The sequence below is a fragment of the Pleurodeles waltl genome, chromosome 8 (assembly GCF_031143425.1).
Source record: "Pleurodeles waltl isolate 20211129_DDA chromosome 8, aPleWal1.hap1.20221129, whole genome shotgun sequence".
NCBI classification, from domain to species: Eukaryota; Metazoa; Chordata; class Amphibia; order Caudata; family Salamandridae; genus Pleurodeles; species Pleurodeles waltl.
The window spans coordinates 1279970974-1279994140 of NC_090447.1; the positions used below are offsets into that span (position 1 = coordinate 1279970974).

A 23167-nucleotide genomic window follows, 5' to 3' on the forward strand; every position below is an offset into this window, starting at 1 on the left:
TTCTCCCCAAAACAAAATTGTGCACATGAACGATACATCAAAAAGACAACAAATGTTTTATGCTTTCAAAAATAAGATCTGGCTAACATCTTTCTACATTTATATACATATTTACATTTTATTGGAATTAAATACTTTTTTACACAATGGTTTGTGTTGCCCCAAAGCCTCTGAAGCAGTTGCTGCCTCTGAACGTCTCCAGCAAGTGGAGAGTCTGTCACCTTCTACATAGGTTGGTTCTATGACTGCACTATTAAAACAAAGGTACATACAGCTGTGGACAAGCATTTTTAAAAAGAGACGAGTACTATTTGAATTGCACTTGAAAAGGCAGGAGTAAGGTTTTGAGGTGAAGAAAATTTTTAGTTTTCATTTTTTAACTGTATTAAATTGTAACATATCAGTTGTCAGTGATGACATTATTTAATATTCAAAGAAATAACCTGTCGCCGTTGTTCGATGGCATAGATGGTTGTTCTTCCGACAAATAAAGTCCTCGTTTGTATTTTTAATTCAGCTGTCTTCCATAAAAGGCTGTCAGCATTTTCACTGCAGGCACGTATGCACAAAGAGATTGGCTAAGCTAATACGTCTGGCTCAGCGATTTATATATAGACATACTGATTATTAGATGTGCATGTACCACTATATTTTTTGTAAGACATATGAAGCCTAATTGCTGGAGTAAAGATCTGCAAGCTGCACGAATTCCAGATAATTGGATTTTCAATTGTGATTTTTTCCCCCAACAGTTATTGTTGCTTTAGTTTGCTCTTTTCATTTTTGTAAGAAGGAACGTTTTTGCCAGTAATACACAAAGTGCACATAACTGTACCTTTTAAAATGGTTTTGACTTTAACGTTTTCTGATATATTTATTTTATTATATCTCTTGCATTTTTTATGTTCCTTGATCCGACTGATTGTTTTTGCTTCCAAGAACCGTTTTCAAATTTCACTCTACACTTTGACAATTTTTAAAACACTGCATTCCAAAATATTTTACCTTTGCACAATACTAATGTGTGTATGACAAAAGATTGGCTGTCACAAGATGGATGCTGCACAACTACCTGATGGTACTATGCAGCAACCAATTTGCAATGAACAGTATTTGTTAGAGCAGGATGTCACTCTACAGCCTTGTTCCACCGTACGTCCGAGGACTTCATCATGTACCCTGTGCAACTGTGAAAGGTTGGATTATTTGTAAGCATTCCTCCCATCACCTTTTGTGTCTGATGTAGCACCCTGTGTGGCCTGTGGCCTGTGGCATGTCCTAAAGTGGGTTCTGTGCTCATTGTGAGATTGAAACCAAACTGCACCTGAATGAAGGGGCCAACTAAGCCAAAGCCAGTCTGGAGTTGCTCGTGCTCTGGTTCAGAAAGGACCCGGCTTGGCAGTTCGGGCTGGAATGTTCCGAGTGGAGCAAGACCAAGGCTAATTTGCATTTGGCTAGGTTTATTCTGAGGTGGCATGGAGGGCAAAAAACATAATGGGTTGGAATGCTACCCGAGCAACTGCCAATGGTTAGACTCTCTCCAAGCTTTCCTCCCATCACTTTTTGTGTGTTAAATGTTATTGAATATGCAGCTGTTCAAATACTTGTACATGTACATGATATGTGACAACTAAAAGGACGCCAAAAAGGCTTCCCTAAGGAGCTTGTTCCTAAAGGTATGCAGCTCCCCGGAGTAGGGAATGTTTCATGACAGTTAATTGTGAATGCACTGTTATGGTTTGAAGGTCTTCAGCAGACCCCAAAGCCCAACGGTTTTCTTGAGTACAACAAAAACGATATAAGAGTTGATAAAACAGACCAGCCAGATGCTTGAACCACACAATGTGGTTTGTAATAAGTTGATGTTTCAACAAGTGCATTTGGAAAGGTACAATGCTTATGTTGTCTATAAACAGAGGAACTAGGAAAAATGGAAAAACCTGCATTAAAATAATAAAAAGAATACCTGTGAGTCTGTGAAAATAACGTTAGAAGACATGTCATTCAAAATAACCATACGAACTCAAGAAGAATGTTTGCAGGAGCATTTAATCGCTAAAAAGAAGCAAGGAAACACACAGACACACAGCCAAGTATACAATAAAACAGGAAAAGTGTTTAAGGATATGGAAAACAAATTCAACGGTCAACCAATTTAAACACCAAAAAGTTGAAACATCTACCAGGAAGACCTTCTCACAGTGTACGGCGTAAAGGACCAGAAACAAGTTGTAAGACCCATTAGGATGTAATGAGGACCATATAAAAGATTTTAATGAGTGGAAACACATATGCAACACCTAAAGCAGTATTCTCTCATTTGTGCTGTAACAACAGTTCACAGTGAAAGTGCAGATCCTGGAAAAATATCGCTCCAGCAAAACTATAGGTAAATTTAACTAATACTATACCCCCCTCTTCAGACAGCATTGATGCAGCTACTTCTGATTTTGCAAAATGGAAAGAAGTTGCAATTACAGTACTAGCCCCTGAAAAAAACAAGACTGGATGAAGGGAGAAACCCCCGTGCCCTGGTATCTCAGGATGTTAGAAAATTAAAACTAAAGTACAGATCACAGGAACGGAAATGGAGGAAGAATTACTACCAATCAGGAAGAGCTATTTATAAATCTCTTCATACCTACTATGAAAAGCTAATAATTTCTAAAAAAAATTTAGCGCAGAGCACAGAAACTCCAGAGAACTTTTTAAAACGGTGAATTACCTTGTTAACTTGAGTAATACCACTGCTTTCATACCCGATCAATCCTTCTGTAATGACTTGGCTAGTTTCTTTCAGTCTAAGGTGGATCAAATTTATCAAGCCTTCATCATAGCCAAGTCAGGATCTCCTCTGTGTACCCCTAGGCGTGAGACCTCTTATAATACAGGAAGCATACACTGAATCGGGGGCCCCTTCCGACCCCTGTCCCCCTCATTCTTCAATGGGTCTATGACACTGTATCAGTACCTCTCACAGATTTATTGAATAAGATTTCTTTAGAAGGAAAGTTCCCAGCAGTTTGGAAGAAAGCATTGATTCTCCCTCTGATTAAAAAAACAACCATGGATCCTCAGGACGTTAGAAGTTACCGTCCCATTTCACGTCTCCCTTTTCCAGCTAAGATCCTCAAAAAGACAATGAATGAGGAATTACTGTCTTTTATTGACTCTAACCACATTCTGGATTCCTCTCAACACAACTTTAGGGCTAGCCATAGCACAGAGTCGGCCCTTTTGGTAGCCCTGGAAGAAATAAGAAGGGTGGTTGATCAGGGAGGGAAGGCAGCACTTATCCTTTTGGACCTATAGGCCGCCTTTGATACGGTCAATCACTCTCTTCTCATAAACCGTTTGGAGACCATTGACTTTAGAAACTCTGCTCTTGCGCTTCTTTCCTCATTCCTGCAAGGTAGAGAGCAAGCAGTGGCCCTTGGGGATTATATCTCTGCCCTTTTCACCCTCCCTTGTCCCACAGAGCTTCTCCCTCAGCCCGACCCTGGTTAATGTCTATGTCACTCCTTTAGCCAAGCTTATTCGAAGTTTTGGCTTTGTTGTCATCTATTATGCGGATGACACACAAATTGTGGTATCAATATCTGTCAATGAGGAGGAAACGGCCAAAAACTTCAGGAACTGTATGGCACAGGTTGTATGCTGGATGGAGAGAAATTGCCTTAAATTAAACTTAGACAAAACTGGGTTATTGCTCTTTGGCAATATTACTTCTTTCTGGGATGCTACATGGTGGCCATCAAGTTTAGACCCACTCCCAACCCCAGTAAATAAGGTAAAAAATCTGAGAGTCATTTTCAACAGAAATCTATCGTTCTCAGAACAAGTCAGTCAAACCACGTCAGTTTATTACCGCCTCAGAACCCTAAGAAAGATATTTCCTTTCATTCCTCCAGATCTTCAGAAGACTGTGATCCAGATCTTCAGAAGTCTGCGATTATAGAATTGATCACCTCAAAAATTTATTGCTGCGATGCCCTAATTTTAAGCACTCAAAAGCGGCTACTGAATATACTACAGAGTGTCCAAAATGCACCCACTAGACTGCTTTTGAAGATTCAAAAATGTGGGTCAATTTCACAGTCGCTACTAAGCCTTCATTGGCTCCAGATTCAGGAAAGGATCAAATGTAAGGCCCTCTGTGTGGTTTACAAAGCCCTCCATCGGACCGGTCCTGAATATTTTCAAAAGACCTTCAAGTGATACATACTCTTAGGACCGGTTTGGCCAATCTCATTGCTGTCCCCAAAATTAGAAAAGCTAGGTGGGGCACCATGAGTTTTTCTTTCTCTGTTTCCAGACTATGGGACTATGTGCCATGGTCTTTAAGATCTCAACCCAATCTCAGCGCATTTAGGAAGGGGTTGAAGATTTGGCTCTTCCCCCAAGTTGTTTAACTTGTCACCATTTCTACTTGCTTACTGAAAGAGTTATTGAGAAATAGTCTTTGAAAGCTGGCCTTTATGCCTGTGAGAGACCAAGGAATTATTTGCTAATGATTTCCAGTCTCCAATGAATCAACTTCAGGGGTTTGATACCAGACACTTTTGGGTAGTCATCACTTGTAAACAACACCTAAAAGGAAAAATAAAATCAAAGGTGGTCTTTAGCCTACACCTATTCTTTAACTCCCTATCAGAATCTGTCCTTCAAATAATCCACCAAGAATAAACAATTGTCAGAGACATGTTTTGGCTTGATAGAACTAAAGAGACAGAATAATATAATCAAACCTTCAACAGATGTAGGATTAAGTGCTTTACTTTACTTCAACCAGTTCACATTCCTGCATAGTATATTTTATTGTCTATTCCCGGAAGGGAACTGGAGTGCTGCATGGAAGCCTGCCACCAAAGGTAAGGAGACATTTTGCAAATATGGGAAACAATTTCATGCTTATGGAGTTCATGAATGACTCCCTTCATTCTTCAACCAATGGGGGAGAAGGGGACCTAGCACTCCCTTGCTCTTGAACCAGTCCTGTACACCCATACATAGTGGGCTAGGTCTAGCTATATTATGTGAAAATTGTGAAGTCCAAACAGACTCCATCCTCTTTTTTTCTAGTGGAAATGTCATTTGTTGCTTAAGAAAATGGTTCCAGTTTGGCTTTTGAAATAACTGTATATTTTGTAGGGGATGTCACTGAAATAAGCTAAAGTCTTAATGAAGCCACACCACTACATGAATAAGATTGGATAGTAGACAAGCTTGGGTAAGGTAATTTGTTCACTGAGGGGGTGCCCTCAAAAATGTTTATGGGATAAGGGGAAATTGACTGTATCACTGTCTAGATTCATGAAGTCTCATTTACACTGGACTTTCAGGCATATTTTGAAAGGAGACGGTCCTAACTGGTAGACAAGATCAAGGTTTCTTCAGTGATTCCCCTCCCTCCGATACTTTCTCCTTTCATTTTCATCTATCTTCTTTTTTTTTTTTAACAGGTCACTTCCGCCCTTTATTCATAAAGTGGACATATAACATACAGCTTTGACTATGGTAAAAGCATCTAATCCATACTGGCATAAATTACACATGCCTACTATACGGTAGGGGACAGTTGACATGGCTTCCGCCCCCGACAGCTGAGGTGGTCAAACCCTGGCAAACAGTAACTCAAAAGGTTGAGCTGAAAGGAAAGAGTGATGCTGGAGATGACCCTGTGGGAGACTGAATTACTGATGAACGTTCAGAGGGTTGAGGGCCACTGGAAATGGGATCTCCTCTGCATCTCCAAGATGGAGGTCTTAATGATGGGTTATGGGATGATACTCTTTGCTGAACTGCAGAGGCCCTATGACCAGGAAGACAGTATCTGCTATAACTACTGATCCAACATATCTTGCGTGGTTAAGTGGATTTGTTGCAAGAGGTAGCAGAGGATACACCAGTGGAATCTCAAGTCTTGATGGCCCGCCTGACTTAATATGTTATATCTCAGATTTGCAGCACCCGGCTCACCCACTGCCTCTCCCCGCTGACCAGTTTGAAGGACAAGTGGGAATGGGATTTAGGGATCCTGAAAGAATATGCCTGGGACACAGCATGTAGACACCCAAGAATGGTGGCCATAAGGACGGGATTCTGTCTGATCCAACTGAAGATCCTGCACATGACCTACTTTACTAGGACTATACTGCTTTGCATAGGGATGATTGATAGTAACCTCTGCCTTCAGGGCTGGAATTAGAGAGAGTTAATGCTCCACACCTTATCATTGTCCCTGGGCATAGGAATACTAGTGGGCTATCACGCAGAAGCTGGCCACAGTAACCAGAGATAATCTGGTGGTCACCCTACAAGTGGTGGCTCAGAGTACATGGTGGGGGGAACAAACCCTGGACAAGTACACACTCCATTCCTGCAAACTGGCACAGGTGGTAGCAAGATGAGACATTGTTAGACACGAGAGAGAGGGTAGAATGCATCAGTTCAGACCCTGCCACTCTGTGAATCGAACATGGATTGGTGCATTGCAGCAGAAGAGCTGGATCGTGGATCGGGCAGGCCCAGGAATTTTGCTAAGTTATGGGATCCCTGGCTTTGCCTTGAGGACTTACCGGGCTGAGAGGTGCCCTAAGATGGAAGTGACGGCCCACTGATGGGCTCTTAAGAAGGGGCACTGAGAAGAGGGCTTTCTACTGTGGACAGCATTATCCTCTTCACATGCCTATCACCCTGATACTGTAACTGTAATCTTGAAAGGTGCAATGTTCTGCAAGCTTTTTTGTTCAAGTAAATTTGTGGAACATCTAGTCTACAGCAGGAATATTTAATTTAGGTCAAGCAAGTATCTTTCTAGCAAGCTGTTCATACAATCCTTAGAATGAGCACAGAACCATTTCATCATTATTTTAAAGAGGTGCAAAAAACAAATACCATCAAATGGAAGAAAGGTCAAATTTCCACTGTTTCTTGTAGCCTATCTCGAATTGCCACAATTTGCATATCAACTCATTTCTCTCATCCTTAGTATTGTCCCAAGACAACACAGGCCCTTATTGCATGTAGACACTTAATTCCAATGGCATCTTATTGGAATTAGGAGATCCAAAGTGATACCATGGGTCTCTACTTTTACCCAGTGATTTTGGCTGCTTTCAGATGAAATACCTGGCCGAAAGTCTGGGACAAACTAAGGAATCACTAAGGAATCGAATCTGGAATTAGCATATGTTGATAATTCCATTTCAGTTCCAACACATAAAGGGCTGGACTTTTTCCCCACTCTTTGAGCCGCTGTTACCCCAGGTAGATGTAACGCCAGGGTGGGGAAATATCGGCCCATTTACCAGACCGTATGTAAAGCGGCCAACGACTTATGATCCCAATCCGGATACAGTATGTAATTTTTAATGTTTAAGTTTTTTTGTAACCCAGTATTTGTGTGCTTCTTGTATAAGCCAACTAAATGGAACCATACAAAGTAAAACCATAATTACCACAGACGAAAAAGAGAAATGACACACAATTACAATTGATATTAAGCAACGTCAGTATTAAAAATGGAGACTCTAGTTGGCAGTGGTTTGCACCCTGTCCAAGTAGGGACCTACACTCTAGTCAGGGTAAGGGAGTCACACAGCTAATATAACCTCTGCTCACTCCCTTGGTAGCTTGGCATAAGCATTTAAGCTTATCCCAGATGCAATGCGTAAAGTATTTGTGTACACACACAGTAACACATTGAAAACATCACAAAAGTACTGCACACCAGTTTAGAAAAATAGGCAATATTTATGTGAGTAAAACAAGGCCAAATAGACAAAACTCCAACATACACAAGTAAAGATATGAATGTTCAAAGATTAAATCGTAGTATATCACCCAGAAACACAATGGCTCCAACTGGGGCTATCACGGCATCTTGACGGAGTCATTCCCAACAATCTGACGCCACTCGTGAAGGAGAACGGGCCGCTCACAGAGTCACACAGACCCTGAGTACAGTACCTTGAAAATCGATGAGGACATAAAGACGTTGTACAGAGTCAGGGAGTGAGGCACTGCTGGAGCCGGTGTGGTGTCGAGGGGTGGGGGGACGTTAGTTACTTATTGCTAGGCAGGGGAGGGGAGGGGAGGCATCGGTTCCTTGCTGTTGCAGGTGTGGTGATGCAGTGTTGGTGGTGAGGCGTCTGTTCCTTACGACAAGGCAGGGTTGATGAATCCAGTAAGTAAAGGTGCAAGACATCAACTTTGTGGTGTAGCGATCACACAATGGAGCCACAGGTGCTGTGGTTGAGTTGGAGTCGGGTGACATGGACGTTGGTGACAAAGCAACCAGGACTCATGCTGTGCCAGGACTTCGGAGGTGCTGCAGCGGTGTCAGGCCGGTGTTGCATGACATAGTCGCTGCAATCTGCGGGAACCACTGCTCCGGTGCAAGGGGTGGTGCAGAGTCAGAGAGTGGCACCAGTCCCAAAGTCGTTATGGAGTCAATGTAATTAGTTTCTTCTTGGTTGCACCAGAGCTCATTTCCAAGGGCCCAGGACCTGGATTTGGCACCACTTGGCAAGTCAGGACTCTCAGCGGGAGAGCCCAGGCACTGGTAGGTGAAGTCTTTGATGGCCTTGAGAATTCTTAATAGGAAGCAAGCTAAGTTCAAGCCCTAGGAGAACTTTTAGAAGCAGGATGTAGAAGGCAAAGTCCACTTCTTTCACTCCCAGGACAGAAGCTGCAGGCAGAAGACTGGCAAAGCGAAGCAACATCCCGATTGGCAGTCTCTCCTACAGCATTCAGCTCGTCTTCCTGGTAGAATGTCCTCAGTCCAGAAGGATTCTAGCTATGTGGTGTCACAGGTCTAGTACTTATACCCTTCTGCCTCTGAAGTAGGCAAACTTCAAAAAGAAGTCTTTGTAGTGCACAAGACCCTGCCTTTCCCTGCCCTGGCCCCAGACACAATCCAGGTGGTTGGAGTCTGCCTTGTGAGAGGACAGGCACAGCCCTATTCAAGTTCAGGTGTCAGCACCTCCCACCACTCTAGCTCAGGAAGAACCATCAGCCTGGTGACAGCCTATTACGATATGCAGTGCACACCTCTGCTTCCTTCGTGTAACTGTCTAGAACAGGGGTCTTCAAACTGGAGGGGCGGGCTCCCCTAGGGGGGCCTCAAGTGATCCTGACCTAGATGTGTATTGAGCAGACAGGCAGAGGCACAGAATGGTTAAGCAGGAAAATGCCCACTTTCTAAAACTGGCATTTTCAAACTCACAATTCAGAAACCAACTTCACCAAAATATGTATTTGTAAATTGTGAGTTCAGACACACCAAACGCAAAATCTCAATCTGCTCCCATTGAGAAATTACACTTATAAGGTATTTCAAGACAATCCCCATGTTACCCTATGGGAGTGATAGGTCATGCATCAGAACATGCATACCACACCAGTACATGTCCCACCTTTTAAATACACTGCACCCTGCCCATGGGGCTGCCGGATGCCTACTTTAGGGGTGACTTACATGAAGCAAACGGAAAGGTTTGGGCCTGGCAAGTTGGTGCAACTGCCAGGTCGATATGGCAGCTTAAAACTCCCCACACAGATAATAACATTGCAGGTATGAGACATGTTTACATGGCTACTCATGTGGGTGGCACAATCAGTGTGGCAGGCCCAATAGTACCATTAGGCACCGGTTAGCAGTGGTAAAGTGGCCAGAGTCCTAAAGCCAACAAACAGGCCAGAAGAAAATAGGAGGAAGGCAAAATGTTTGGGGATAACCCTGCAAAAGTGGTGAGGTTCAACTACCCCCTTCCAGCCTATAGCCAATGTAGACCACGCAATACCTTGATGAACTTCCCTGCTTAGGGCGATAGAACATGGACCCTGGCCTGCAACAGCAGGGGCGTGTTCCAGTTCTACGCCTTTCTTTACTCTGACCATAATCTCAGGACCCACTAAGCTAACCTATGGGGAATCCTTCTCCTCACCTGTGGACCCAATCTGTGTAGCACCTAACCTGACTGTCCTCACAGATGTATCCTAGTAGGCAGACAGTACCACCATGGCCAACATAGTAGTGTGGCCCATTCCACCCTCAGGTGTGACTCCTGTCCCCAGTCCAATGGCAACTTTGTCTACAAGGACAGCAACCCACAGTGGCCATTGACAGCAGTCAGTGATGAAAGAAAGGCCTCAGCCCTTCCAGGGCTCTCTAACCCCTGTAGTTTTCAGAGTGGGGGGTGGTAGCCCCAGGTTTGTCCACTCTCCCTCCCACCACTTCAGGAGCATTATCCTGAGACTGGTACTGCAGCCCAAGACCTGTAGCCTTAGGCTGGGCAGGGGGGAGTCCGCCCTCACCCTCCCCTTCTCGGGGGTCTGTACCCTCCTTTTGGAAGTGGTACCCCTAGAATCCAGGACTGTTGGGGCCCTCCTGCAAAATTTTCCCACCAGTTCAGGAGTGCTATCCTGCAACTGGTCCCCCAGCACAGGGCCTGTACCCTTAGGTTGAGCATGTGCCTGGCAAGTCAGGACTTCCAGGGGAATACAAAGCCCCAAGGAAAACACATTCCTCATGTGTTGTGTAAGAGTCTGCCTGGTGCTGGCCTCCCGACCCCTGCTATCTGACAGGGCACCAAGCGCTCCCAAACCAAAAGTGGCACCTCCAGGGTCATTATGGGGTGCCCTGATCTCAGAACTGGCTCTCCCTGACCCTTCCAATGGGGACTGTCTGCCCCTCTCACCCTTCCATCTGGGCTTCTGCACCCTCCTCTCCGGAGTGTTGTTGCCAGATACCAGAACTGGTGGGACGCTTGTGACGGCTGCCTCCCCAAGTTCTCCTGACACTATGGGACTCTCATTAGTGGATGGTCTCCTGGTCCAGACCAGATCCCCTTGCCTGTGCCCCCTCTGAGAGATGCCAAGCACTGGGATGGAAGATAGGGCACCCTGGGCCTCTGCCCACTCCCACTTCTACTTCTGGAAAGGACGTGGGTCCATTCCCCTCCCCTTCCCCCCACTACTACACTGGACCTGTCTGGAGTACTGCAACCCTCCCCCTCACTATGATGGGGAAATCCTGAGCCACTCCCCTTGGGAGTACTCCCCAATACCTTTTCAGCCCCTCTGATACTCATCCAGAGGTCTGCTTCCAGTGCAAGTTCCCTGTTGTCAGAGAACTCACACTCCACCAAGTGTTAACGCAGCCCCGGATAACTGTGACTGAACATATGCTCTCCAGCAATCAAATTGTACAGTCCCTCACATGTGTTAACCATACTACCCTTCACCCAACCATCCATTGCCTTGATAAAATACCCCACATCATCCCTCATCTGGTCAGACAGTATCTGAATTCATCTGGGGTGACTACATACTCCCATACCAGGGCTTTCTCCATGGGGGTACACCTCTCCCTATCACACCCTTCTAGAGCCAGTAGAGTGTCCCTTCCACCACCAGGAATATGACTCCCCGTAACAGTTACCCAATCCACCTCAGCGACCCAGCGTACCTCTGGAGCTACCTCGTATGCCTGAGACAACTGGTGTATGTCACCCCCCTCCTTAGAAACCAAGTCTCTGGGTATGTGTACCTTTTCTTCAGTACTGGACATGGTACTTTCACTGACACCATCTGAGCTGAACTCAGCGCTCTTGGCTTTCAGGTCCAGTTCTCTCAATTTCAGCTCATGAGTTAGCATCATTTCCTTTTCCTCCATGGCAAGTTTTTCTTTTTCTGCCTCTGCTTTGAGCCTGGCTAGTTCCAACTGGAGCTTCCTAGCTCTCCACCTATTCTCCAGCTCCTCTGGAGACAGACCTGGAGAGGAAACACAGCTGTCAGCTCTGGAGGGAGCACTTCCACCATTCAGCCTGGCCTCCCGCCCCACAAGTAATGCTGGTTCCTCCAGCCATCCCAGGTGCAGACTTTCCTCCTCCTCCACAACATCATTCCCATCCTCTGCGTGCTCACCAGCCTTCCTGGTTGCCAACCAGGTCCTCAACGCCTTTTGCAGCGCCTCCTTCCTAGTGAGGCCTTTAAAAGGACATTTGAACGTCCTGCAGAACCTTTTGAGCTGAGGCACAGTATGAGTTTCTATCCTCTCCAGCTCAAACACCAAATCTGCAGCTGCCGCTGATGGCTCACCAGACTGAGACACGATTGTGATCAAAACTTATGAGTTGTAAAAAGAGAAAAAATCAAGCCAGTATGTTGGGGTGTAATGGTCTGCTATATGGAAGTAGTCTACACCAATCACTGTATGTCAAGTACAAAGACAAGTCCTATCCACATCACTGATCACCAATGTTAGAAATGGGGTCTCTAGCTGGCAGTGGTTTGCATCCTGTCCAAGTAGGGAACCTCACTCTTGTCAGGGTAAGGGAGTCACACAGGTGGGATAATCCCTGCTCACCCCCTTTAGTAGCTTGGCTCAAGCAGTTAGGCTTATACCAGAAACAATAAAATAAATACTTATACCTATTAGGAGAAAGCAACAGAAATATGTAATGGAAAAAGGTAAAGAAAAGAAGCTAGACAGTCAGATGCAAAGCTACACTACAATATTATATGTTTATGTCACAAGGTCTTGACTATTCTAAAAAGTGATATTAACAGACCTGGTATCTGGGGACAGTGAGCCCTCTGAAGATGCACCGTGGCCCACATTCTGAGATAATCTGTTGTCTGGTCTAAGCTCTTTGTCATACGCCATCATGTTCCACTCTTGGCGCCTGTTCCTGGCTTTTCGAACCTTTTTCACTTCACGAGTTGTGCCATCTACACGCTTTTGTTCCTGAGAAACAAATGCAGCATGGAAAAAACATGAAACAAGCAAGTTGTCAGAGAAGGCATATGGTCAGTAAATGTGTTACTGCAATGCAGATTATACTTACTACATTGCAAATATCTCTATAACAATATTACATTCATTGTCTGCAATAGAGAAAAATGGACCAGACAGATGAAGAGGCCAGTAACAAAGCAACAAAGCAACTGCACATGCCAAGACAAAGCTCTTCTTGACTTGGATACTGGCTGACAAAAAATGAAACTATTTCTGTGAAAACTGAATGTAAGCAGCGAAGAATAAATACCAAGTAATGCAGGCTGCTGCCCTTTGTTTCACAAATTACCTGACACACAATTCCATTAATACCGAAGCATTATCAGTTGGCTACTGGGGTGATAGCAGGCACTAATCCTCTGCAATGATTCCTGCTTTCCTTCTGCTTTCTAAATACAATGAGCTACTGTATTCTAAGTGGAAGCAGTCCTCCATGCAGGAGTAAACCCTAAGGGCCTGATTTAGAACTCGGCGGACGGGTTACTCTGTCACAAGGGTGACAGTTATCTCGTCCGCCGAAATCTAAATCCTATAGAATATAATGAGATTTAGATTTCGGCGGATGGGATATCTGTCACCGTTGTGACACCTGCCAATATCTACCTCAGCACCAAGTCAGAAATGATTGTCAAAGCTGGATGGCCAAATCAGACTTCACAATGTCTGTCACACCCCTGTTATGATTTTGTTTTTAGACTTCTGGTTTTAACCTCTGCTGTCCTTCCTTATTTCCAGTGAGGAGGGTGGGGGTTGCATTTTTTGGCAGGGAAAGTGCATGATTCCAGGGATACGTGATCTTCTAGAGTTTAGACTATTACTGTTCTAAAGGATAACGTACTGGAAAGAAAGTATCAACAAATATTATGGTCTGACTGGTAGACAAAACACAGTGTGATGAACATTAGCCACTTGGGCACCAGGAGCATTGTAGGCTTCTAAGGGAAAGTGTGACATTTTTTCACTCACATCTGAAGGGCGGAGGGTTGTGCTGCTCTATTCTGAACCTAGTGCAGCCTTTCAATCTATTTATTTTGGATGCCCATAAAAAACATGTCCTTCAGCGCAGTTATGGTTTGAGGCCACTGATTTGGTAACCACTTCTGTGGTCACAGCATAGGTCAGTAAGGAAAGATCTGCCTGAGCATCCAAATGTGAAATCAAAACGTTTATACCATCATGTCACTGAGTGGGTCCATAGCAGAGAGTCTATGATTAGTTTGTGGCAATAGAAATGGGGGAAGATTTCTCCCATTTCCCATATTGTTTGGTGACCAACATCTAGCACCCATTTCATGTGCTTACCTCAAAGATGACTTCTTGGGTAATAATGGAATTTAACTCCTGAAAGTTTGCACATCTCTGATCACGCATTTCGATGAAGAAGGTTAACAAAGCATTTGCTGTGGTAATTCATTTCCTTCTATGCCATCAGAAATTCTGTACAACCTTTACACTCATTTCAACAGACACAGTGGGAATAGTGAGTTTTCACTACATAGAGCAGTGTCTCATCCTTGGGATTTTGTGAACCTGCCCATCACCCTTGATTGATGTCTGGAACACACCTGCTCCATCTCCCTCCTCCCATACCTATATGTGCACTGCAGGGTTAGCTGTCTTGAGACATTTTTCAACATCTACCTGGCAAAGACTAACGAGTAAGAACGCCTGCTGTTCTTTGAATTAAAAAATTATCAAAAACCAGGACTCAATTTTCAGCAAAACTGAACTATGTTGTAATGTGTAGAGAAGTGCGTGGTCCCCCGCCATGCACTGATGGTATTAAGGAGGTGTTAGGATTCCAGTGTTGGAATCTAGTCTGACTGGCGACAGTTGGAGAGGAGATTCTGATCCTGTGAGTTGCATCTTGGTGTGTTCTACTACATCTTGAATAAAGAAAAACGTATACAACTATCCTGCCATCTCGTGGGTATTACATGTATGCCCTTACAACAAACAGTCACTGTAACATCAAATGACTCCACTTCTGAGCTTATGTTTCTTCACTTCCTTCTACCCAGGGACAAGAGAGGAATTTTCAAGGGTGGCCCAAATTATAAAAGATTCCAAAATTCCCACTAAACCATGCACAGCATAATCTATGAAGCAATTTTTCTTATCCCTAGAAACAGCTCTTAATTGTGATCCACTCATCCTTCTGCTCAGAATCCTATCAGACCCTTTGAAACATGCCACAATCACATCAGCTGACCAGAACGTCTCAGCTACAATAGGCTTCAACAAACTATACTAACACACCAAGATTGTGGAAAGAACATATCAGCTTCAAGAATACATAAAATTTGATCTTATCCTTCATGATCACTAATCTGGGTTTAGGACAGTAGAGTACGCGCAACCTCCCGGGCCAATGTCATTGGTGAGCTGTGGACGAAAACAAGAACATAGTCTTTGTACTCCAACATCCCAGCAACCTGTGACATCATAAACCGTGGCATATAGTTGAGCACACTAAAGGAATGGGCTAGAGTCATTGGCTTGAATTGAATTTGGTCCTGTTTTTTTAACTTAGATGGCAACAAGTCTGAACTGAGTTTATGGAATGTTCACCTGAGAAAGTGTCATGTGGAGTAGCCAAAGGGCAATGAGTGATCCTAATCATACCTACTCATCAACATCTATATGCAAGTATAGGCCCAGCTCATAGGACAAATGAGATGAGCTCCAAAATGTATGCCAATGTCAATCAAATAAACTCTAACATAGAAAACAACATAGTAATTCGGGCCAATATATATCCAGCTGTGTAGATCATGTACTTTCTGGATGAACATTTTCTATGGCTAAAGTGAGCCAAAGCAGCAATCTTGACTATGGAAGAAAAAAGTCAACTTCAATGTCATTTGAGTGGCCCGCCAACTTAGGAGTGCCTCTATCCACCAAACTTAAAGTTAGTATTCTGGAAGTCATAGTCAACTTCTAACTCTCCTTTGTTCCATATGGCAATGTAGTGATGAAGGACATAAATCTGCATCACTAGCTACTCAAGAGAATACTTTCACTCCTCCGAACTGATCATCGTGTAGAGAGGACTAAAGCCCAACTTCTGAAACATTTTTACATTTCATTTGTGAAAAAGTAATTCATTGACCGGTTTCAAGGGCTTCAGAAACAGTGTTAAGAACGTACCTGAACCTACAGCATTACAATCACATAGAAAACAGTTGTGAAAATAATACCATGAATATGTGCAAGGAATAGTGGGGCACTGGCCCAGAATACCAGCAAAGACCTGTCACGCACTAAGTGCCCAACAGTAATAAGCAATGGCAAACCTTACCTCTCAACAAAGCTTCTGATGTAATTAACACAAAAGATGATCGAGGGAATCCATGGACCGAGTCTGTGGGATTTACCTAATCTAAGGCTCAAAGAAGACCCAAACTACAGACTTTTCAGGAAGGTCTGAAAACAGAACTTTACTGGAAGAAATTCTACTGAATTTATCACTAGACTGAAGAATATATTAGCAGGACAAGCCCTTTATCAATTAGGATCCCACTCCCCCTTTTGTTATTTCTTCTAGTGCTCTGAAGTAAATATAAAAACAAAGTTACAAACAGAAATTATTGAATGCAGCACACAGAGAACCAAGTGACCAATGTCTTTAGGAAATAATTCTTAAATCGAGGCTACAGGTACAAAACTATAGGTCAAGATCCAAAGAAGACCCGGCATACAAAGAAATAAGATCAATGACTATTAACAAAAGCAGGCAATATGTAGCCAGCTCTTGCATCTCCTCCCTTCCAGTTCCAGTACCTATTTTATCACCTTTGGATGAAAGCAGAGATGAGGTGAATTAAGACAAAACAAAAAGGCAGAGGTAAAAATACAACAGTTTAAATTTCAGGAGGGATGTAGCTTCCTGCAGACACCAAGGGACCACATTGGTTTTATACTGTAGGTCCTGTAAGCATGACGATGATGAAGAGTAGAATAGGGGTTTATAGCCAGTAACAAGTGTGCAGATTACTTCTGAAGACCACTATGACTACTGAAAGGCTATGGCAGGGAATGGTAAGAATCATCACACGAGAGCTTTAGGGATTGCACATAGCCATCTGGTCTATGCACCTGTGTTTGGTCATGTGGTGCACCTTGCTGCTGGAGGTAAGAGACACTCCCTCTGCTGGTCACCTAGAGTCCTAATGATGTTTTTTTCTATTGCAAACCAAATATTTTATTCATTGAGCTTGCCTCCCCAGCCCTTTTCAAGTACACAGGATTTTCATATACCCACACACATTATTCAGCAATTATTCAGAATGCAAGTACAATAAAATGTGAAGTATAGGGGCTAGATCAGGTTTTCTGTGGAGGAGGCTGTTTCGTGCACTCATGCTTTCAGGTATGAGTAACAAAGGAGTTCGACAATACAATATTTGAGTGCTGAATTGTGTTATTAAAATTATTTAAATGCTACACTTTTAAAAGTTAAAGGCCATCATGGGGTTCTTTGATCAATATTATGAGATTGTTGTTATTTTATACTATTGTTGTTCTCAACACACAAAGAATTCAAGCTGGATTTTACCAGACTGCATGCACCATACTTGAAGGATTCATCCCACCTTTTGCCTTCTCTTTTCTTTTCTTTTATCTTCTGTATCTTGAAGCATTTTTTCTTTCCAAAGGTCAAAGAAGTACGAAGGATCCGTGTAGAACTTCAAACCATCTTTTTTATCATCTCTGAGGACAAGTGAGAAAAGAAACAAATAGTGAAACTATAGAAAAAAAATGCATCATAATCCAACATAAACAACAGTAAATCCAACACAGGATCATTAGGACTTGCAATGGAAAAAGGTGGTTGTTAACAAGAAACATGACAACAAAGCAATATATATTCCAGGTCGGAAATTTTCCAAATAAATTATGTATTTGTTGCAGGCACTGATACAGAGAACTTGAGCAGTGATGAATTTCTAAAGCTAAATTTAAATGACTGGTTAAATGTAAAAGTGGTAATCATAGCTTTTACAGGTATTTCATAAGAAACGCTTATTAGATATTCAACCAGTTTGATGGTGTGCCAAGACCATAACCCTAGGGCATGTGTGGGGGAGTTAATACCCCCCAGCTTCCCTAAATTTGGAAGTCATTTGGTCAGTCTATGAATTTGTCCATTCAGTTTCCCATTAAAAATTGTGTAACAAAAAATAAAGGTTTTAGAGGTCGTTCAAATAATATGGGTCAGGACTTTAAGATTTCTTATTTTGTGTACAGAATTTTCCTTCACGTCTACCCTCCTCTTTCTTTCAATGGTCATGTGCCTTTCATGTATATTTCCAGTATCCAGATGCAAATTTGAAAAAGCGGGATTGGAAAAAAATCACTAACGTAATACCATTAATCCATCAGAGGCATCTTCAGAAATGTTAGAATATATCTAATCACATCTCAATAGGTAAAATTCCCTTATGAAAACAATTTTAACAAACTCATACCTGACAAGAAGTAACAATTTCTGCTGCTTTTAAAAACAAAGATAATTTGCACTAGATGTTGCCACTAGAATAAATATTTGGCTGGAAAATCTATTTTTATTGCTTCCTAAAAAAACAGAAAAAACACAGGAGGAAATGGTGCACCTAGGCATATCCCTTTGCATCAAACAATGTTTACACTGCTCCTTTAAGGAATCCATGATTTGAACTATCCCAAAACACACGGCAGTGTCAGGTAATCCTGACTTACATGTCCAGATTAGAGGGTCTGACCAACCCAATTTTCGGCTATTTGGCTGGTTTTACAGGAAACAGAATGCATCATTTATAAATTCATATGAGAGAACAGTGATGTAGAATTATAATTCCAACTAAGTAATAGTTCATAGAACTTCCTTGATGTTTCTCAACACTAAAATCGAATGATAAACTCATCCCAGGAAGAGTAAATTCCACGAGCATAAGAGAAAAATGTCAAAATCGAACCACTGCTCAGCAGAAAATAGAGGTTGAATCTTCCTGACTCTTCTGGATGTTACGAGGGGCTAGTATGCTATGCTGTGATAATGTTCCTGTCCCTATGGGGGGGCTTTTTTCTATCAAGCTGAAAGACCTTCCTAACGACATTCAGGGCATGTTTATTTGTAAGGATTTTAAAAAACGAAATTGCTTATGTTGCACATTTGTGAAAATAAGTAATAGCAGCCAAATGTACTTTTCAAGAAGAACTGATGTTAAAAAGTAGAATCTAATGTATAACAGTCTCTTCTTGACACATACTTGGATAAATCTGCTTCTCCAGACATGACATCTGTTCCATGTGAAAGTACCGTGCCTCTTTCAGGATAACCATGCAATCAGTAGGAAAATTCAGGTATCAAATTTGAGTATTCGGAAGTCGGAATTCAAACACAATCAGGGTAAGCTGTGGTAAAGGCCCTAACCTCACACAGGGAATAAGAGTTCAGGCCTGTGCTGAAGCTTCTGGTACGGTGGTATTGGAGAAGAAGTGTGGATACACAACCGTCATGGCCAGCAGGGTGCTATGAGGATTATATTTGTTTTGTGTTGATTTATTTTCACAGACTCTTTGTGACTGGGATTGGTGGAAATGTTGACAGATTGGTTTCTCACATAACAAAGAGGTACTCCCACTTGAGTTCTTCTTTGGATCCTAGACCCAAACTCTCAGCATTTCACTCTTCATCTGGGGGGAATCATTGCGCTTTGGTTCCCCCTCACTCACAAAGGTCATCCACAAGTATTTAGCAGTTATTCACCAACCTGTAGTTTTCCAAAATTTGACTGCTTAACTAATATGCTTTATTGTTTTGATGGTCCAGCAGATAAACTGTTTTGATAAGGAAATCTCCAAATGAAGCAAGCGTCAAGCTTTTGTGACTATCCTTGAAAGTGACCATGTGTTTTCCCATCCAGATTTCTCAGGTAATACATTCTAAGGGACTGTTTGCATCATGATGTTTCCAAAAGTAAGATTTATTTAAAGATAGAAATATCACATTTTTATTCAGTCCTATTTGAAAATAAATATTGGGTGTATGGAGAAACCTGCCTGGGGCAGCCATTCTTACAGACATCCCACAACAACCAAATCCCACTTCCTTATTACAGGATGATGATAATAATTACTAGCTTCTGGCTATACATTCTGAGGATATTCCATATCCCACACTTTGTATTTAAAAAACACAAAGCACCCTTTTCCTTTTTAATTAAGGGAATGTGACAAAAATGTCAGTGCTTTCATCACTGCAAAACCTTACCATGAAATACCACTTTGAGATCTGAGAAATTACATTAATCAGCCTCAGAAAACACCAGCTCCTACTCAAATCATTTTCACTGCCACACATACTCTTCAGGCTAAGCTAATGAACTGATGTGATGTTACAGTAAAATAATCAGATTCACTCAGTGTATGAAAGCACTTCATACGTTACCAGCAGCCAGAACACACTAGGGAATTTTCCTCCAAATAGTCTTCTAAATGTTAATGTGACTTTTCCCAATGAGATCAATATCCAATCAGCACAGCCTAGTTCCATTGAGGCTCCACCAGCCTCTTTATTCATAAACTACTGAATGTATCAATATATGCAATTGCATCTTCCTAAATTCAATAATTTTGTCTGCCTTTCTACAGAACATTATTGACTACCATTACAGCCCTTTACAAAGAGCACCTCGATTAACTTACATTGAAGCCATTAAAGACTATTCTGCTGATTTTCCACACATAACAGTGAAATATTATTTTGACTTCTAGTTAAATGTTAACTATATTGAAATATCACTTGTTTAGACCATAAGTTGTTCTGCAAATGCTTGTCGATTCATGCACCACACTCCATTTGTAAGATCAATAAGTACAGAAGTAAAATCATATGCATTTTAACCCTTTAAAATTTCTTTACAATCTCCCCCCTTCCTCTGTCTGTGTAGGCATAGGTATTTCACCCACCTCTGATTCCTCAATGCTGACAAACACCACACTGAGGCCTGCTTCTCGGGCCCTTTAGTATCTTCTTCAGCTGTTCTAGCTCTCTCCTCTTAACGAATGAATCTGAGAATCCAGTTTCCCTTAAAAGACATTTCTCCCTCAATCAGTCTGAAAATAATGATTTCATTATACATCAGCAGAAGACTTGTGTTCCTAACAGTTCTGGTGAACATGGTCTACTGGGAAGGATTTCCATATCTAATTCTAGGTTTCTATTTACCCACAATACCCAGTAGCTGTCTGCAGGTTTACACATGCTTTGTGTTGCACAGTAACTTTATTTTATCCTGGGATGACTGATTGAGCAGCATGTTACTGAAAATCCCCATACTGTACCTTGGATGAAACATAGATACAATGGCCTATTTTGTTTCCTTTCAGTCATTTCCAGGGAGGCAGCCTTTCCCTCCGAAACAACTACGATTCTAAATTACAACATCTTTGTTTCAGTGGCTACATGAAAGCAACATTATTAGTATTTTTATGAAATGACTTTATCAACATCAACATGATCTCAGATCCTTTTAAGGAAGCCACCAAATCATACTCGCTGGGTTTTGTGTTTCCATTACAATCTACAGGTTCATGGTGTTATCCAAAAAGGTCCACGTTCAAGTACAGTTGTTTCTTGTATTATGGCATGTTGTTCCTGCAGGCTAGCAGATTCATTCACCTATATTCCAAGAGAAATGCCTGAACTTAAGCAATGGGGGAAATTAAGGTGTGCAAGATGTCCAAGTGATAACAAAATCATCATCATCACCTGCAGTACTCTGGCTCAACACGACACTTCATCTAAGTGAAGCTCATCTTCGGAGCCTTTCCAAGGCCTCAAAACCCTCTAAGCCAGTGGCTCCAACCGATTGACTTCTGTGGACCCCCACTTTATCATTACTTGAACCCGGGAACCCCCACTAAATCATTACTGGAATCCAGGGACTCCTCCCCCGCCTCCATCCCTCCCCCCCCCCCAACTGAGTCATTAATGGAAGCCGGGGACACCGGCATAAGCATTGTCAATGATTTGAAACGCAAAACAATACTCAAAACATACAGAAACAAGCATTCATAAAACACATTCACAAGTGACAACACATTTTATTTCGTTTGCAAACAAATGTAAATAAAAAATATATAAAAATATAATTTTAATAGGGAGGTTGGAGCTTTTCTGAATTCAAAGCTACACATCGTCCATACTACATTCTATTTACTTTATCTGGCCTATATTTATAAAGTTGAAGGAGGCAACAACAATTACCATCACTACACAGTTCAATATTCCCAAATGCAGTGGCTGTAAAATGGAGCTGCTCTGGTGGTTGCAGGAGTAAACCACTGACTGCAGTTTTTGCTTTAAGATGCCCAGCTACACTGGCTCTCTCTCAATCAAATGAGTAAGGTCAGTAATCAAGCCACCCCACATTACTGGTTCTGCTCTGCTTGTGAATTGGTGTAAGCACAATCTACTAGCATAGTTGTTGGTCCTACTATGAGTGCTTAATAAACACGTAGAAATTACAAAGAAAACAGACTAGGGGTTGTGCTTTTGCAGTGTTTGCTGCAAGGATCTGTACCTTCTTGTGGAAAACTTTGCAAGATCAAAAGGCCAAACTGACCTTCATTGAACAGTTTAAGACATGATTGCTATTAACATAGTTTGGTAAAGGATTGGTATTGGAGAGTTAACACTATACAGAGTTTGTGAACGAGTACTCTACAAAGCATGGTAATATCTCCCAAACCATATCAAAGCATGGCATAACACATAAGATAAGATAAGAGAACATGTAATGCAGCATGAAACTCAACGTCTCTATAGCCTCACAATTTCTCAGGCTTCAACAGAAAACCTTCAATGTGGAGTATCCTGCAGTATATTTGCCCCTTGTGCCATCATTCCATCATAGAAGGCTGCAGGAAAAAGGGATTCATGTGGCAGTTATGGATCAGAAACCAACCAAACAGCACAGAAATCAAGAGCGAGGCTGAGAGGTGAGAGGGAAAGAAGAACAGGAGAACACGGGGGCAGGCAAAGCAAGAGTAATATTGTGTATGTGTGAAAAAGAGAGACACACACACACACACACACAAAAGAAGAATGAGAAACAGAGCAAGCAGGAGAGAAATTGCACCAATCAGCTTTGCATCTAACAAGCAACTTGAATTGTCTGCTATGTCATCTGAGGCACTCAAACGACTTGCAGAAGGGCCAGAGACTCAGTAACAGCTGAGCTTCAAGCCTTAGAAAGCATTGTGGTGCTACATACAGAGCTAAACAGTTATTTGTCTACAACACCCCTAATTTGTTATGACTATCATTACCCACATTTCTTAGAACCAAGTCAACTACCAAACCAAAGTATCCTG

The 23167-nt window shown here is 42.2% G+C and overlaps 1 protein-coding gene across 3 annotated transcripts in view; it reads right to left on the reverse strand.

Annotated features, from left to right (window-relative positions):
• Positions 1 to 23167, reverse strand: part of WASF3 (WASP family member 3) — a 225159-nt gene that overhangs the window by 38940 nt on the left and 163052 nt on the right. For all 3 annotated transcript variants that reach the window (XM_069202223.1, XM_069202225.1, XM_069202224.1), the window contains 2 exons: positions 17401 to 17518; positions 12579 to 12754 (listed from right to left, as the gene is read on the reverse strand). In XM_069202223.1, the coding sequence (XP_069058324.1) occupies positions 12579 to 12754; positions 17401 to 17518 (294 nt within the window). The remainder of the gene's footprint in view (positions 1 to 12578; positions 12755 to 17400; positions 17519 to 23167) is intronic.